Genomic DNA, 18,495 nt, shown 5'->3' on the forward strand with positions numbered 1-18,495 from the left:
TCTAAATTTTTATTTAAATAACAAATACTTTCAATTAAACAAAATTCACTATTGAAACCATTTGGTGCCATTATATAAAGTCAGAAAAGATACTTTTTCTTGCTTCCTTTTAGATGGAATTTGAAATAATCCCAAACTAAATGAAATTTAATTATGTTTTTCAGAGAGTACTTTGATCTGACTTGAGACAATATTCTCATCCAAAACTTAAGATTCCCAAACAACTATTATTTAAACCCTCTTCTTCCTAGGATCCGCAGTCCTTATAAATCCTCTTTCTAATATTTATCATAATGTATCCTCAGGACACTAGTTCCAAAAAGAAAAGAAAGAAAAAAGGCATTCCTTTACCAAATAATTTTCAGAAAATATTTAAACCAACTTAGCTTCCTTTAGCACATCCTGGATATTTAACATGTCACCACATGTTGAATTCACAAAAGAACATGCAGCACTTCCTTGACTACTTTATTCTCAGACTATCTCAGGGAGACCAGTATTCCATGGAACACACTTTGCAAACACTTTCCCTACAGCCTCCCTCAATTCAGAGTTAAACTGGCAGATCTTCAATTTCTCCCACCCAATATAAGATTGTTAGGAACTTTCAAGCCAGTAGAGCAAAAGCAAATGGAGAGAAAGATGAAGGGCAAAAAGCCAGCCATGCCATCCATATAGGACAAGTCACACTAGCAACTCATTTATAGTTCAGAGCTTAGACTCACCAGTTCTATAAATCACACACTCACTAATTCCAGGTAAACTCCCTTTCTCCGAGTAACTAAACCCAACACAATCACCAAAAGACACACAGAATGGCATCATATAAAGTGCGGGTCGGGGCGCCTGCGTGGCTCAGTGGGTTAATCCTCTGCCTTCGGCTCGGGTCAGGATCCCAGGGTCCTGGGACTGAGCCCCGCCATCTGCTCTCTGCTCCTCGGGGAGCCTGCTTCCCCCTCTCTCTGCTGCCTGCCTCTCTGCCTCCTTGTGATCACTCTCTCTCTGTTAAATAAATAAAATAAAATCTTAAAAAAAAGAGGTCAAGCATATCCAAATGTGCTAGTAAAACAAAATAGAAAGCCAAACAAGCATGCACAGGTTAAAATAATAAAGTTAAAACAGAAGTTAAGAGGCAAAATACTGGAATGGGGGATGGTAAGGAGTAAGTCCAGAAAGACTAAAAATACGCAATAAGCAAAGCAATCTATCACGACTCCGTAACTAAACAGAAGTACGAAGGCAGATAAAAGGGGAAAAAACTAAGATGTAAAAAGAAAAGCCTTAAATGGGTCTCCTATTATCAACAGGATGGAATCTTCTTCCAGGAAGTTAAAGCTTTCTATGGAAGAGATAGAGAATAATTTACTTCTTTCTCCTACTCAGAATGTCCTCACATTCAAGGACAGTGTTCCCTGCACTACGAATGCTACTACTCCCTTAACCTCTTCTCCACTTCAATCCTACCTGTCCTGCAAAATCCTACCTATCCTGTAAAAGTTGAAATTTTACCTCTTTTCCTGAAACATTCTATAATCTCCCCAGCCTAACGTGATCTTAGCACCAGTCTTTCAACCTCTCTTGGCTATATTTCCTTATTACTTTCTTTCTATACTATCTACCTTAGACAACCTGAAAGGTAAGGAATGAATTTGAAGCTTTGCTGCATACCTCATATGTCACACATAGTATGCATTCAAATTTACTTGTGACTAGAATAAAAAATTTCAAATAAATGTCATTAAATAATAAGTGAAATATGCAACTCTGACATTACTCAAAAATTAAATGTCACATAATATTAATCATTTTCTACGGAATGCAGTATAAAAATGCTGATTTCCAATTAATTAACTACATTACAAAAATAAAAGAGCCTGGTATTCACAGGGCCATTACAATATTTAGTAACATAAGGCTTTTTAAACAGTAAGTAATCAAGTTCTGAAACATCTGATATTTCATCACACAAGCTTACTGAAAACAAAGTGATAGGTCGAATAAAATAGTTAAGTAAACTATAATACACCTCTGTAAAATGACCTGTTAACATAAAACCATACTGTCAAAGAACATGAAATGGCAGGGGAACATGCTCCTGATGTAATTTACTTAAACACAGACAGCACTAGAGTAGGGTCACAATTCTGTTTTATCCATAAATCGAGACGGGGAAAAAAGTCTAAAAGAGAATGTGCCAAAGTATTAAGAATGATTAGCACTGAAGTATGGGTAATTTTTACTTCTTAATTGATACATTTTAGTTCTTTTCCGTAAGATGAAGAATACTTGTTAAAATAAAATGAATGTGTTTAATTCCTTACAACAACGTATTTTACAATTTATGCTTTTCATATACTCTAAAACGATTATGAGAAACAATTTTTAAAATGTATACACAAAATTGGCCACAGGGAAAAACTTTCCCTGAAAAACAATACTTCACATTAAGACAATATGCTATGACTCCTCTCTGCCCTAAACACCACCTTTCCCAGGACTCAGGGACCACAAAACACAGTACTGCCAACGGTGAAATGAAAATGTTTCCATCTCCAATTCTCTACATAAATTCAATTTCTGTTATGAATAACAAAAAAAAAAAAAAAGAACACTGGGGAGAAAGAAGTAAAATGCGAGTTATTATCAGTTCTATTAAGGAATGTATCACCGTTGATATCCTCTTCCCTGGTCTTCTACATATAAACATGTCTGAGTTCAATTTCAATTGATTAAGGAAGTAAAATATTTTACAACTGATAGAGCAATTAAAAAAAACTCAGAATAACAAGTTGGAAAATATAATTTAAATGTGTTATTAACAAAAACACATACTTCCAAATCATATCTAAGAAGGAACTTAAATAAGCAATATTTCTTATTCAACAACTGCAAGCTATATTTTAAAATATGTAATATTTACCTTAAAAAAAAAAAGCTGACAAGGAATGCTATAAACTATAATAAAGTGAGATAAGATTACCTTTTTACTGCTGATAATTTTTTATTGCCATAATAAAACTAAAATCCCCTAAAGAACTTTCTCTTCATATAACACGTAATAGTAAACTAGGGCACAGATTTTTTTTCCTGATTTACATTAGTAAACAAATAAACTGCCTGGTTAAAAACTTTAGAATTCCAAAGAAAATATACAAGTAGAATACTTTTCAACAGACTTGACCCAGCCCTGCACTAAAGCAAACAAAAAACCTTCAAACAACTATGCTATAAAGGAAGAAACTGTATTTCAGAATATTACTATACTTAATGGAATGTCCTAATCCAGTCACATTTTATAGTCAACATCTAACATATGATCTCTCAAAAAAAAAAAAAGCTCTTTAAAGAAATATCACAACTGATTTACATGACACTTCTAAATAATGAATTTAATAATTGTTATTTCTCATACTCCTGAACAACTCTCCTCTTACAATTTAAAGGAAAAAATTTCCTTTCTTGTAAAAGAGTTCAACAAATTTTAATCACTAAACACTGTCTTTTGTGTACTAATATCTCCATCTGCTGGAACAGAACTTTCTTACTATTAAAAGTTCGTAAGGAGAAGAACTTTGCAGTAGAGATTTTGCAACTACTTAGGAATAAAACCTTTTCATGGGTCACCATTTGAGGCAACTAGCAAACCAAGGCTTTACTCCAAGAACCACCAATAATTAATTGAGAATAAGGATTTATCTGGCTTTTCCAACAGTAAAGTAACTACTTTCAGAATAACAATATATTCCCTGCAGGCGAAAGCAAGCTTTACCTAACTACAGCAGGAGAATCAGTCTACGACCACGCTAACCCAGATACCCGGCTCAGTTTCCCCAATGGTGGAACCGGATGTGGGCCCCCAGCATGACACTAAATTAAGTGCACAGCATCACCTACGCATGTGTACTTGAACCTATTCACTCCTTTAAACCTAAGTTCCCAGGTACTAGACATACAGGGCGTAAAAGAACAATTCCAGTGATAAAGGAAGTTATGGCAGTGCCATAAAAAAGATGGTTCTAAATTAAAAAGACATAAAGTCCTAACAACCAAATTCCATGAGTGGGATCATGCATGAGTCAGACTCTGGTTTGGGCAGGCCAGTTATAAAAAATATTTTGGGGATAACAACAAAAACCTGAATATGGACTGGTTATTACTTTAAGTACAGGACTGATCTATTTTATTCAGTGTGATGCTGCTATATAGGAAAATGCTAGTGTTTCAGGAGATACATGAACATATAGAGATGGAAGGTCAAGACATCTCAAATTTACCTAAAATAATCAACATAAAAAATACAATTAAATAAAAACAAAGCAAAATAGATGATGAAAATAATGAAGTTCTCAAAAATCTTTGTACTTGATAACACACCTAGATTCAACAATATCAAATGAGTGAGGTTTGGACAAAACTTCCTTGAACTCAAACCAATTCAAGAACTTCTAAGATTCCCCTAAACCAAAGAGTTTCCTCCATTCTCTTTAATTTACATATAAGCTTAATTCTAAGTAACCAAAATTTTGGTTGACAGCTATACAAATGAGCCCCACATGTTCTTCATACCTCAGGATTAATGTAAGAATGAACTTAAGGTAAGGAAAAAATTTTTGTATATGTTTATTTTTAGTTAAAAAACATTTGTTTAAAAACTCTAAAGAGTTTAAACCTAAATCTATAAAGCTCAAGATATATTTTTATTCAATATTTTGAGAAAATATTTTAAAATTTTAAAGTATTTAAAAGTTACCTAACCATGTACCTTAACTGTTCACAATGCCTCCAATGTCTACTTCCTCAGACCCCCAGAGTCTACATTCTTAGTCTTCCCTCAGAGAGTTCATTATGATACCCCAAAATAATCCAAGCCTTCCACTGGTGCCTTACAAAGCTCGTAATAAAATGTATGCCGTTCATCCTGGCATTCAAGGCCCACCATGGCAGAGCCCAGACCTAGGCTGCTGGCTCTGCTCATAGCTCTCCTTCACACGCATTTGCCATTCCAACTAATTGAGTTTAAACACACTTTCCGAAAATCTTTCAATCTCCCATCACCACCGTTTTGACACTATAGCACTTTCACTTCTCGTGGAACATCCTCCACTCTCCCCATTCACCTCATTAAATCCTACCATCTATTAATACCAAGTCAGATTCTAATTCTCTCAAAATGACTTCCTGACTACCAAAATGCTAGTGAGTGATTCTCATGAACATAAAAACTAGTGGATACTCATGTGGATAAATTACCTTTGTTTTTTCTTTTCTTCTTAGATTCTCTACAAGCTGCCTTGCTTATCTCAATGTCCATCCTATCAAAAACAACCTAAAAATATTGACAGATATTAGATGATGCTACCTTACAGTCTGAGAAATTCTTTTGCATTTAGTACCCTCCAGCCTCCAAATATTTTAATTTGAAGTCAGCAGGGTAGTTAATAATTCCATTTACATATGAAGAATACGAGGTTCAGAGAGGTTAGGTATCTTGTCCAAGATCACCAAACTAGTTAACTGCAAACTCATGATTAAAATCTCAGGTCTAGGGGTGCCTGGGTGGCTCAGTGGTTTAAAGCCTCTGCTTTCGGCTCAGGTCATGATCCCAGGGTTCTGGGATCGAGCCCCGCATCGGGCTCTCTGCTCAGCGGGGAGCCTGCTTCCTCCTCTCTCTCTCTCTCTCTGCCTGCTTCTCTGCCTACTTGTGATCTCTGTCAAATAAATAAATAAAATTTAAAAAAAAAATAAAATAAAATAAAATCTCAGGTCTACTAAAGAATTCTTACTACTTGCAACATGGTCTCATTAGTATATGGACAGAAACACAAGTTAATTTTTATCTTTATGCTGGCTCACACATTCATACATGTATACACACACACTAACACCTGAAAACCTGTCCTAACAACTAGAACATCCCTGCAACAATGATGGTAGCAGCAACAATGGTAAGAATTAGATACAGTTAATTTCCAAATACTTTTTATTTGGCTTTGGTGTGAAATTTTATTTCTTAGAAAGTTTATTTACCTACCATGTAATAATACTTCTCTTCAAATATACTTGAAGAATCAGCTGATACTCCAGATGTGGCTATCAGGAATGGAACGCAGCGGCTACCTAGGACAGCCCCCATTTCCGTTCATCATCATCCACCTCCGGACAGTCACTCTTCAGAGCTGCTACTTCTGCTATTAACCACTCTGTGCTAACGTAAAAACGAACCAAATGTACATTCCTGACTTGAGTCACGGAGCAACAGTAAACCTTTATATTAAATCTTCCAGGGGCGCCTGGGTAGCTCAGTGGATTAAAGCCTCTGCCTTCAGCTCGGGTCATGGTCCCAGAGTTCTGGGATCTAGCCCCGCATCGGGCTCTCTGCTCAGCAGGGAGCCTGCTTCCCCCCACCCCGCCCCGACCCCCGCCTGCCGCCCTGCCTACTTGTGATCTGTCAAATCAATCCATCAGTCAATCAATCTTCCAGTCAGAAAGGCTAGATTTCCTCTTGAGTGGTTTTTAAAAATAGTAACTGCATTAATAATATCAGCAATAATAATACCAGTAGTAATCTAAATACACACTGGGTTTGTACCTTTTAAAGAGTTAAGACTCTATCCTATTGTTATTAAGAAGTTTAAGTAAGGGTGCCTGGGCAGCTTAGTGGGTTAAGGGTCTGCTTTTGGCTCAGGTCATGATCTCAGGAGCCTGAGATTGAGTCCTGCACTGGGCTTTCTGCTCAGCAGAAAATCTACTTCTCCCTCTCACTCTATACTTGCCCTCTCTTTCTCAAATAAGTAAATAAAATCTTAAAAAAAATAAATAAATAAAAAGTTTAAGTGAATGAGCTGAAATCCTCCAAACACCTTTTCTTTCTCACTTCTAGCCTCTTAACTATCACAAAAATTTAGCTCCAAGAATTTGACCAGTATTTGCCCAAGTCCAACATACCACAGAATTAACACTACTCCCATTTACTTTTTTTTTTCTTCATGTTCACTACCTAAGGCAACACAGCCAACTTTTTAACACGTGGAACTATTCTGGGTTTTTCTTCTCCAGTTCCACTTATGCAGTGACACATTTACCAAAAAGATCAGAAGGTAGAACTGAGGGTCTACTCCCACTCTGACACTACCTTGCCTTATGATGTGGACAAGTCACAACCTCTAGACCTCAGTTTTTGCACCTATAGTATGACGATTTCCATTTACTCCCAGGTCCCTCGCAGCTCTGAAATTCCATGATCTTTTGATATTATTATTGTTTTCCCTACACTAAATTGCATCCAAGAAATGTTTTCCATTTTTTTCTGGTTTCTTTTCATATACACACCTCCTCAAATACTTTTTGTAAAACCATTCTGAGTGCCCGTATTAGGACACTAACAATTAAGGAAAATAAAAATTTCAGACTTTCATAAAACTTTGCTTTTTACCAGCACTTTCCTAATACTCTTAAATGTAGTAACCATATATACATGTTATATATTTTTATTAGACTTTCCTATAGATTTTAAACTCTTAAATTAGCTTAAAAGCCCAAAGTTTCCAATAATCTGTAACTGACCCAATCTTTACAACTTGTCCTGCATGAAAGCCAAAACCAAGGTGTTTACTTAGGACCTGCTAATTAGATCCTTTTCCACTATTAATACACAATCATTTCAATCCTGGGGCCAAGCAGATATTTCATTACTTCAAAAATCATCCTTGTTCTAAAACTTCACCAGCCCTAGCACCCAATCTGAAGGATTTAGGGCCAGCTCACATTCACTGCATGTCTCCCTCTATATATATCCGTGCCTACACATGTGTGCACACACAAGCCCTTTCCTTATTACCATGGTCATATACGTGGGACCACTTTATGGCTTTAACTATATTTTGATATTTTTTTCTGACACCTCAGTACCCTTGAAAAAGCATCCAAACTGACATATTATGCTTTATCATAAATAATGTGATAGAAATATTAGAATAAATTGATTCATTTCACAAGTTGCAAAATTCAGTTTAATAAAACATTAGGTTAGAATCACTATACAAGGCAACATTATGAACATAAAATGTTTATTTTGCTAGACTGGATAGGACTGCTGGAATTTCAAACTAGAGCGGCTGCTTCAAGAAACTGAAAAAATGAACCACTAAGTACAATCATTTGCTTGTTAATTACAAGAATTTTGGACAAATCACTTATCTTCTACAAGTTATATATTTGTTAAAAATTCATGACTGATTTACTTTACAACACTGTTAGGGCTAAAGCAGTAGAATAGACTGCTTTTAAGAGGGTTAAATCAGCTGAAAACTTAGATTATCAGTCTTCTAAGTAAAGGCACTTACAGTAAAGGCACTTACAAATTAGCTTAAAGAAACACCTGTGTTTAAAAAATTACTATTTGTGTTAAATAACTGTAAGTGCCGCATAAATTTATGCTCTGCTTTCTTCTAAACTAAAAGCACTTAAATAGTCCTTATTTATCCTGAACACATCAAAGCAGCACTCGGGGACCTGGAACCTTTTCCATATACTGTGTTTTACAGAGTACAAGACCTACGTATCAGCTACATGTTGACTTTTATAGGTAACTGACTAGGGAAAAGGTTTATCTACATAATTCCATAAACACCAAAACTTTTAAGAGCTGCGATAAGCACTGACAGCTTCTCTCTGCTTACCGATTGATAGGTATGATTGATAGATAAACTTTGTATAAGGACTGGCTGAAAACTACTGCCCAAGTAAAGCAATTTTACCTTTCTAATTCTCACTCACACCAAAGGTACCGAAGTAAAATGACAATAAAAGCTTCTTGAGAACAGGCACTGCAAGTAATACTTTAAGATCTCTAAAAAATATCATTAAAAAAATACACATACCGGGGCGCCTGGGTGGCTCAGTGTGTTAAAGCCTCTGCCTTCAGCTCGGGTCGCAATCCCAGGGTCCTGGGATCGAGCCCCACATCGGGCTCTCTGCTCAGCAGGGAGCCTGCCTCCCCCTCTCTCTCTGTCCGCCTCTCTACCTACTTGTGATCTCTGGCCGTCAAATAAATAAATAAAATCTTTAAAAAAAAAAAATACACATACCTTTATTCTAATTGCCCAAAACTATCACCAATTATTACATAATTGGCTTAATCCCATACTTTAAATAAATAGAAATCAAGAGGATAACGATGTCAACCTATTTATTAATTCACCAAACATCTGAGAGTTAGTGTACCAGGGAATGAGGTGGGCACTTTCAAGGAACTCATTCTAATAAGGGTAGGCAAACACAAGAAGAGATAGTATTACAACATGAAGTATGATGATAACTACACAGACATTAATACTTAACACACAATGGATTATATTTACAGTGAATTTTCATAACACAAACAAAACAAAATGCATTCACTAAGAAAAGTTTAATGCCATGTTTGCTTCCTAGTAAATGGAGAAAAAAAAAAAAAAGCTAGCTATTTTGGGCCCCAAAACTGAAATGCTAGTTTTTAAAAGGGGTATAAGCATTCCCTAACAGTGCCCATGAAGGGATAAACACAGTATCTTGACGTCCAAAAAAAAAAAACAAAAAACAAAAAACAAACAAACAAACAAACAAACACGGGGGGGGGATCAGAAAAAATTATGAAGTCCTGTCAATCACAAAAAATAATTCTGACTTCTTGGCATAGGCTCTTTCACTATCCTGACCCCTTGGCCCTAAAATAGATCCTTGGATATCTTCATAGTATCTGACATACCAATGGCAGAAAGTTGTTCAATGGACTCTCACTCAAGTTATCAAATGAATGAAACTCAAAAAAGGCACAGCATTTTCCATCTCCAACAAAAACAAGTTTTACTTATAACGGCACCATCATAAATCAAATTGCATTAACTGTAATAAATTTCTCAAGTAAATTAAAAGATGTTCCAGTCAGATTTTTTAAAAAGCTGTTCCTATGACCACACTGGTTTAATTCTATTAAAGGCCAAAAAGGTCAAAAAAAAAAAACAAAAAGCTTACATATCTAAATATATCGGCTTCAAAAAAGTGCAGGTAAAAAAGATGCCCAATAAAGACGGTGTGTGGGTTTGTGTGTGCTGGGGGTTGTGGGGGAGCATACTTGTCTTTTGTCACAGAAATCTAGTTCCTTTAAAAAGTAAACAAAACAGGGACACCTGGGTGGCTCAGTGGGTTAAAGCCTCTGCCTTCAGCTCAGGTCATGATCCCAGAGTCCTGGGATCAAGCCCCACATCGGGCTCTCTGCCTGTCAGGGAACCTGCTTCCTCCTCTCCCTCTCTCTGCCTGCCTCTCTGCCTGCCTCTCTGCCTACTTGTGATCTCTGTCAAATAAATGGATAAAATCTTTAAAAAAAAAAAAAGTAAACAAAACACCATTTTTTTCTTATGAAAAACTGAGGCACTTTCCAATCAGCTTCAGGACAGTGACAAGTGAGGGGATAATAACAGATATATAATGTGTACAAAACATTAAAAACCCAAATTAACTTTTCACTTTACAGTCTCAAAGCCACTTAAGAAAAGGTGCTCATACCAAACACACAAGCAAGTGCGATTAGCAAAGAGACCTATTTCTATTAATTCAATTACATTTTATCCTTGGGAGTACAGCCTTTACTACGAATCATGTAAATTGAATAAAGTTAAGAAAAAGGAATCACCTTCTGCCTCACTGAATGTACGTGTATTTTGAATATATATTCTGCCTAAAGGGAGTTAAGCTTCAGAAGTACAGAATGAATGTTGGATAAATGACCTAAGATACAAGTTATTTCCATTATTACCTTACAGAGCTGGTCACATCCCCTGGGTGAGGAGAAAAATAATGGAAGGAAAACTGATTATAAATACCACGTCCTTCTCTCATCACTATTAACTCAAAGGGCTACTGTACAACTGCAAAATTTTTCTTCCTAAAGAACAGATTAATTACTTCAACTTAAGTAAATAAAATCTGTTTGTTAAAGAGACTGATTACTGTCAACAATGCTCCAGAAAAAAACGTTAAAATTTTAATAAACTCATATAGCAAGTTCTCTTAATACCAACAAATAACCATATTAATTTTTGAAACAAAGTTTTCTGTAGACAAGGTTTCTCCTCTGCAAAAAAATTTTGAAGTTTAAGAAAACCAAAGGCATAAAATATTTTCAACATTGAATGAATAAATGGAAATAAACATTAATATGGAAAAATGTTAATAAGTGAAGCAAGTTTTCATTTAAAATATTTTTTTGCCCACATTTTTAAAGGAGGGAGAGAAAACTGAGGTCAGAAAGGAAATTTATTAACCCCCCCAAAAGACCATGAGAAAATGAAAATGCATTTTCAAATAAAGAAATGCAGAATGTAGTCTTTAACATGTTTGCTCACTTTTTCTGAACCACACACTAATTTTTCAAATACTTACAAAAGATTTAGGCTAGCCTTACTTATAATACATACCATGCATTTTTAATTTTCCCATCAGCAGCTTTAACCTCCCTCTGCCTAAAAATTGAAAACTCAAAATCTGATTTTAAAATCCCTAGTTCTTCCCTTCCCCCCATCTGGAATTTTTAGTCTAAATAATTTCATTTCTGGCCTTCTCAATTCCAATTGCAATACTTTATAAAAACAGATTTTGCATTCAAGTACTGTTGTTGCATGACTTTCATTTTCATGACAAAGGAAGGTTTTTTTTTAAATTAAAAACTTGTGGTAACTGCTCTTTCCCATGGATGGTCCCAGTTTTCAGTTTGGAAACTTCTCTCCAGAAAACAGTTTAAGACTTTAAAACCCCGGTTTTATGTGTAATCATCTACTATCTCCAATAAAAGATTCTTAAAGTATTGAAAACAACTGAAATTACTCCCTTTATGTGAGTGGCTCAACCCAGAAAGCACTAACAACTTAAAAGCACTGTGAAGACACTTAGAGGAAAGTCGGACAATTCCTACACCTCCTCCCTACCCCAGACAAAAAATAAACCCAAAAACCAAAAAGAAAGTCCACAGTCAAAATATAGGCTAAAGATTAACTTGGCATGGAATTAAAATGCTCAAACTAAAGCATTCAAGTTTTAATCAACTAAGAAAATAGAGCACACGTAAATCCCAAATTTGTAACTAGCCAAATGAAAGTTCTCAATCAAATTTTCTGAAATCTACTCTAAAAAATATTTTAATAGGATCTTGAAATAATCATTCAAAATTTCTAATTATGAGATAATACATCTACTCTAAGTCCAGTACCTTAACTTGGTTTAATTAATTATCAACATAAAACTTACAGCTTTACCTAAATTGAAGAAATTTTTCCACCAATCATATGGAAGAGGAAAAATGTAATTCCTAATCACAAAAAGAAGTCATGATTAATTTGTTTTGGACAATGACAGGCCACAAAGGGGCAAAGCAAGTTGCCAAATTTTCAGAATAAAATCTGGCCCCCAAAAAAGCGATGCATTTCAAAAAACGTATTTTTCTTAAGTTAAATTAAGTTTATAATAAGTCTAACAATTAGAGGAAGCAGCTTATTCCACAGTAAGGAATAGCCCCTTTTCCTGTGTGTTTGTACTGGTCTGATTAAAAAAAAAAAAAAAAAAAAAAAAAACAATCAAACTTCCTAGTCATTATGCTGTCCATTTTAAACATCCCAGCTACCACAAAGAAGCAATCTTTACTTAGGCTGGGGAGTTGAAAAGGCTAAAATTCAAGATAGACCAAGATAAGGGATGGAGTAAACCACAATAAAAGAAAAAAAAAATCATTTAGAATGTATCATCCTCAGCTAGTGATCTCCAAGTTCTAAAATGCAAATGGTTATTATTTCCAACTACAGAGGAATCAACAAAAAACCCTTGTTAAGAGATAATGACATAAGTGAAATTCTAGATTTGGAAGATTACAAATTACTGAAGCCAACATTAGAAACTTTAACAGAACAACTCCAAATTATCATTTAGAGATTTTTAGATCAACATAAAAGCGAAGTGAGAAGCCTTTCAGAACTAATCAGAGAAACTCAAATCATGTATGTTTTTAAACAAGATATGCATAAAGAGAAAATACTTCCAATTTTTTTATAACTTCCTATGTCATTTGATTAAACTCAACATTTTAATTTAAAGAATGCAACTTTAATCCTAAAGATTGTGAGACCATTTCAATGTCTATGAAAGATTTCTTCTAAATAACTGTACTTAAAAAAAAACCTTCAAAGAAATTTTTAGAAATACTACTAAAACTTTTAATTTTACCAAAATATCCCAAGGCAGAAAAAGCATATTATTTTTGAAATGTAACAAAATTGTTTCTATAATTTTAAAGAATGTGTTCTCAGTGTTTGCAAATACATTATGTATTATAAATATAACTCCACAAAATGACACACAAAATGATTTATTGTGACTTAAATTTCAACTAAATTTAATACAGATCCGATTATTGAGTACGTTATACACATTTTGCTCCAAACATTTCTCACGTTTAAAAGAAAAATACCTGGCGCCCCTTAGCGCTCACATTTGGAAATACTCAATTTAAGAGTCCCAGCAATTTTTTTTTTTTTTTTGACATTCCAGAAAGTTTTCTGCCTCCACAATCTTTCAAATGCCAACACAAATAGAAAAAGCAGAACCCCTTAAAGGGACAGCTCAAGTTTTTTCTGGAGCAATATGAAATAAACAGATTTGCTGTTTCAACAGTGGAAAAAAGCACATTCCAGTAAGGGTTACTGCTGTTATGTTTAACATATGTAAGCAAAAGCCAGGACGCAGTAATACCTAACAATTTCGTACTTTTAAAGTTGTTTCTATGACTTTCTGGACAACAAAAACTCCTGGGATTCTTCTTTAACCATCTTTTATCACGAAGACATTTCCGGTCTTTTGTTCTTTAGTGACATTCCAACTCTCTATGCTTCAGATCCCTTATCCCTAGTTCTACAGGAAAGATTTCTAAATTCCTGTGAAAAATCTAAAATCCACTGGTCAATTCTGTAAGACAGTTTTCAGCTTCCTTTTAAGTCCTCCGGTATCGCTTCTAAGAGAAAACTCCTGGCTACTCGGTTTTTCAAAACAGACTTTTTTGTTGGTCATTTTTCCCTCTCCAGGCGTTCGCAGAAATGCACAGCTCCTAGAATTCAATAATCCAGAGCCACGCCACCAGAACTTGTTAAAGAAATTCCAGAGTCGGCCAAAAGTAATCTTCTTGTCATTCTTCGCAACCCTCAGCTCTCCACCGACGAAGCGTTTCTGAAACTTTTACTGGCTTTCATTCTCGCCCTTGCACACGTCTTCGTCTCCTGCGCTGCAAAGGCAGGCAGCGGCGTCCTCGGGCACCAGCTCTCCGCCGAAGTTCTCTCCAAGTCGGGACTACGTTTACATTCGTCCTCGCGGTATTTCGTATTCACACCCCCCCCCCCAGCCCAAAGTGAAGTTAAACTCCCGAACAGTTCTCGCTTCCCCAAACAAAAGGACAAAAAGTGCTTTCTGCTGTCATTGTGTCCTCGCCTTCGGCTAAATCAGCAGCACTCTCGCTCTCCTATGGAATTCCTTTAAATTACCAAGCCCCACGCTACTCCCCTCGAGTGTCTACGAGCCGCACAAACTCCCAAAAAGCAAAAGCCCCGCTGGATCCTCCACTTTGGGAACCAGCGGCGTCCTCTGGGAGAGACCCCTCCGGGAGCGCCCCGGGGCCGATGTCCTTCAGGCGCCCGCGGGGCGCGGGGCGGGCGAGGCCGGGCTCCTCTCGGGCAGGCCCGCGAAGCTCCCGGCCGTCGCGGTGCTCGCAGGCGCGGCTGGAAGCCGGGGACGCGAGAGGGCTCGCCCTGCAGCCTTCCCCGGCGCACCAACTTGGGCGCCGGCCGCGCGAGGCCCGGGATCTCGCGTCCGGGGTCTCGGGTCCGGGGGCGGGGGGGAGGGGGGCGAGCGTCCCGCCGGCGCGTCCCGCCCGCGCCCGCGGCCCCGACCCGCCCGCCGCCGCGCCCCGCGAGCCCGGCCTCGGCGCCGCCTTCATGCGCCCCGCCCGGGCCTCTCCGTCCCCGAGCGCACGGTCCCCGCCGGCCGCGACCTTCCCGCCCTCCCAACACGCTGGCAGGCTTCGGGTCCCGGGAAGAGGGGCCGCCGCCCGGGCGCGGGCCGCGAGGGGCCGCCGAGGCGACTCACCTTCGTCCAGCAGCCGCTCGAGGTGGTTGAAGATCCCGCAGAAGTTGGGCAGGCTGCTCATGAGCTTCTTGTCGTTCATCAGCTGCATCAGGTAATCTGGGGTGGGCTTCGGCTTCTCCTTCGTTTCCATTTCCCCGACCATATTCCAGGCTCCGCAGCTCACTCCGCCCGCCGCCGCCGCCGCCGCCGCCGGAGAGGAGGGAGGGGCGGGGAGCCCCGGCCGCCGGCCGCTCGGGACTCGGCGTCCCGCTCCGCTCCGCTCCCGCGCCGGGCGCCGGGGCGGCCGGACCGCGCGCTCGCCGCGCTCTCCCCGCCCCCGCAGGCACTTTCCGCCCGCGGCCCGACGCGCTCCCGGCCCGCCGCCGCTCCTCGGCCGCCGGCTCGGCGCGTCCCTCACGAGGCCGGCGGGCGGGAGGCGGGTCTCCGCGGGCCGAGTGCGGGCGCGGGCCGCTCGGCGCCGGACGAGGAGTAGCCGGGCCGCCGCCGCTCGCTCGGCTGGTCGCGCCCGCTCAGCCGCCGCCGCCGCTTCTGCCGCGGGCTCGGGGTCTCTCTGGGCTGGTCCCCGCCGCGGCCGCCTCTGCCGCTGCCGCCGCGCTCTGACTCCGCTCCTCCTCTTCCTCCTCCTCCTCGCCTCCTCCTCCTCCTCACTCACTTGGCGGCGGAGTTCGCCTCAGTTCAGGCGGCGCTGCCAGCGGCGGCGGCGGCGCGGGGGGAGGGGCGGCGGCGCGGGGAGGGCCGGGGGCGGGCGGCGGGCGGGGCCGCGCAGGGCGGCCGTTAGCGGGGCCCGGCTGGCGCGCTCCTCCTCCCGCCGCCCCCCCCGCAGCCCCCGGCCCGGGCGCCGCCGCGGCCGCCGCGACGTCTCCCTCCGGCGGGGTGCGTGATGGAGGCGGCGCACGGCGAGCCCGGCCTGGGCGCCGGGCTGGGGTCTCCGCCGAGGCGGGCGACAGTGGCGGGAGGAACGGGTGCGGGGTCGACGGACGGGTGGGGGAGGGCGCCGGGTGGCGGTGCTTTCGACTGGGGCGGGGGCGAGGGCCGCGCCGCTCCGCGCTCCCCGCCGCCGGGCCGGCTCGTCTGGCGGGCGCGGTCGGGCTGTGGCGTTAGGTGAGAGGGATTGCCAGCGGGCCGCGCCAGGGCTGCGCTCGCCACCGCACGACCCCATCCTCTCCTGCGTTACTATAGTTTTTTTAAAAAATCCTCTCGTCCGTTCTCACCCCCCCCACCCCAAAGAAAAGAATTTTTTTTTAACGTCCTGTTGCTTCACGGGGGACTTTCGGGGTGGGCATCACGTGGCCCGACACGTAGCCGTAAGGCCTGAGAGCGCGTGCGCGCGTCGAGTCCGGCGGCCACGCCCCTTCCGAGGGTCGCTCCGCCCCTGCCGGGGCCCCGCGAGCGAAGGGGGAGGGGCAGGGCCTGCCGCGCGCCTGCGTGGGGCGGGCCGGGGCCTGGGCGCGGGCTGGTGCGGGGGCGCGCCGTGGGGGCAGGGTTGGAACGGCAGGGCCGTCGGACCCCCAAATGGCGGTGTGGGGGCTAGAAGCTGCGGAATCTTCGCTCCCTGGTGTCGAGTTCTCCCCTGTAGGACGCGTTTTCGGGGGGCTCAGATTACTGCTCTGTCGTTGGTGGCACCGCACGACGACACCCCCCCCGCCGGCGTCCCCGCGGTCCTCCAGTTTCGAGAGCCACCAATGCGGGAAGGAGTCTGACGCGCTATGGGTTCCGCGTGGGCGCCCCTCGTCGCTCCGACGGCATCGCCACTACCTGTGCAGTACCTGGCCCAGTGGTGGGGCACGCCTCTAGGGACAGGGTCTGTCGTGGTGCAGCGTCCGTTATTCTAAGACTAGGCTGCAGTTCGGAGCAGGCACCAAGCTGTACGAAATACGGAGGGGGACGTGAAAGGGGGATGATGTTGCACTCCGTGATGGCATCAGCATGCAGTTTTGAAATGCAGCTGCAATAAATAAGATCATGTACCTAGTTCGAAAGGTGGAAGTCAACATTCACATTTGCCCACTTGTAAAAAATGATACAGTGGGCAGGAGGGTTTTCCTTGTGGTATGATGGATTTCAAATATTTAGGCTTGTTTGGGAAAGATTTCTGAACTACAACAGTGTAGTTCTCTTTCGTTTATAGAATGTCAGTCGCAAAATCTGCATCTACATTCTTCTGCAAGCCTATTATGACCTGTTCAATTAATGTAGACGAAATCTAACCTCAAACTGACCGTGGTGAGAGCTACAAGTGGCTGAAATCTGTTAATCATGTCTACTCTGTTTTAACTGGGAAGAACTTACATGGGGGGTTTTTGGTAAAATTTTAACTTCATACAAATTCTGAGGAACACTTAAGTTTGAGTTGTATTGAAACAAGCTGAATTTCAAACAAATACTCTTTGAGTAGCAAGTAGCTTCTGTCCTGTTCATTTAAGGAACATTGTTTCTAAATTTAAGCTACTTTGGTAGAGGAAATGGAATTGCCCTGCAGACAAAGTTGAAATTGAAAACATTTAACTCTAAAATATTTTAAGTTCTCCTACTTCTGTTGCCGTAGAATATTCGCCTACTCAATTATCAATTTAAAGGAAGAATTTTGTAAATGCAGGAAACAGTATTTTGATTAAAAATAAACCTGTTGCCTCCTTAGAAACTAACCTATGCTACTTCAGTATGTAGCAAAATGATAGGTATTTTAAAGAGGACTAAGCTATTCAAGTAATTTGATAGTGTAAAAGACTTCATTCCCCTTCTTAATCAGTTTCCTTATTTAGTAAGCTCCCAGGCCTGTGCTAAATCCTTCACATGTATATCTCATTTAATTTTCAAGGCAACCTTGTAATTTATGTGTGCTATTATCCCTGTTTTATGTAAGGGAAAACACAAGGAGAAAGAGGTTAAGTGACGTTTGCCAAGCTCATGAGTCCTGGATCGGGGATTCAGTTCCACTTACATTTTATCCTAAAGCCTATGTTCTAAACCCCTTTACTAACCCTATCCAGTAAGTCAGGTTGAAACTTTTAATGATGTTCCACCATTGTTGATGGATAGAAATTGCAATTTCATATGGCTCACCTGATTCTTCTGGTAAGCCATCTTCTGGTAAACCAGATCAGAGTTAAAGAATAATCAATATTCATGTCCCACGTATTAAATCTTATGTGGCTATAGCATTTATAATAGCTACTATGTATTGCCTTTTCAGATATACATAGATCACTTCTCTGCTCACAGTTCTTCTGTGTTTCTCCTCTCAGATGAAAAACCCAAAGACCTTATGAAGTCCTTCAAGACCCCACATGCTCTGGACCCTGCTGCCTCACAGCCCTTGTTTCTTCTCTTCCCCCAGCA

General features: G+C 40.9%; 1 protein-coding gene across 4 annotated transcripts in view; it reads right to left on the bottom strand.

The window, feature by feature from the left end:
- LOC111158650 (QKI, KH domain containing RNA binding) overlaps positions 1 to 15,719 on the bottom strand; it is a 157,422-nt gene extending 141,703 nt beyond the window's left edge. For 3 of the 4 annotated variants that reach the window (XM_022520831.1, XM_022520834.1, XM_022520832.1), the window contains exon 1: positions 15,157 to 15,719. In XM_022520831.1, coding sequence (XP_022376539.1) covers positions 15,157 to 15,298 — 142 coding nt within the window. In that variant the 5' untranslated portion in view covers positions 15,299 to 15,719. The remainder of the gene's footprint in view (positions 1 to 15,156) is intronic. The other variant, XM_022520830.1, reaches the window with a different exon arrangement.
- Positions 15,720 to 18,495: the final 2,776 nt, after the last annotated feature.

This window comes from Enhydra lutris, unplaced genomic scaffold (assembly GCF_002288905.1).
Source record: "Enhydra lutris kenyoni isolate GAN:26980312 unplaced genomic scaffold, ASM228890v2 scaffoldscaffold62, whole genome shotgun sequence".
In the NCBI taxonomy this organism is placed as follows: domain Eukaryota; kingdom Metazoa; phylum Chordata; class Mammalia; order Carnivora; family Mustelidae; genus Enhydra; species Enhydra lutris.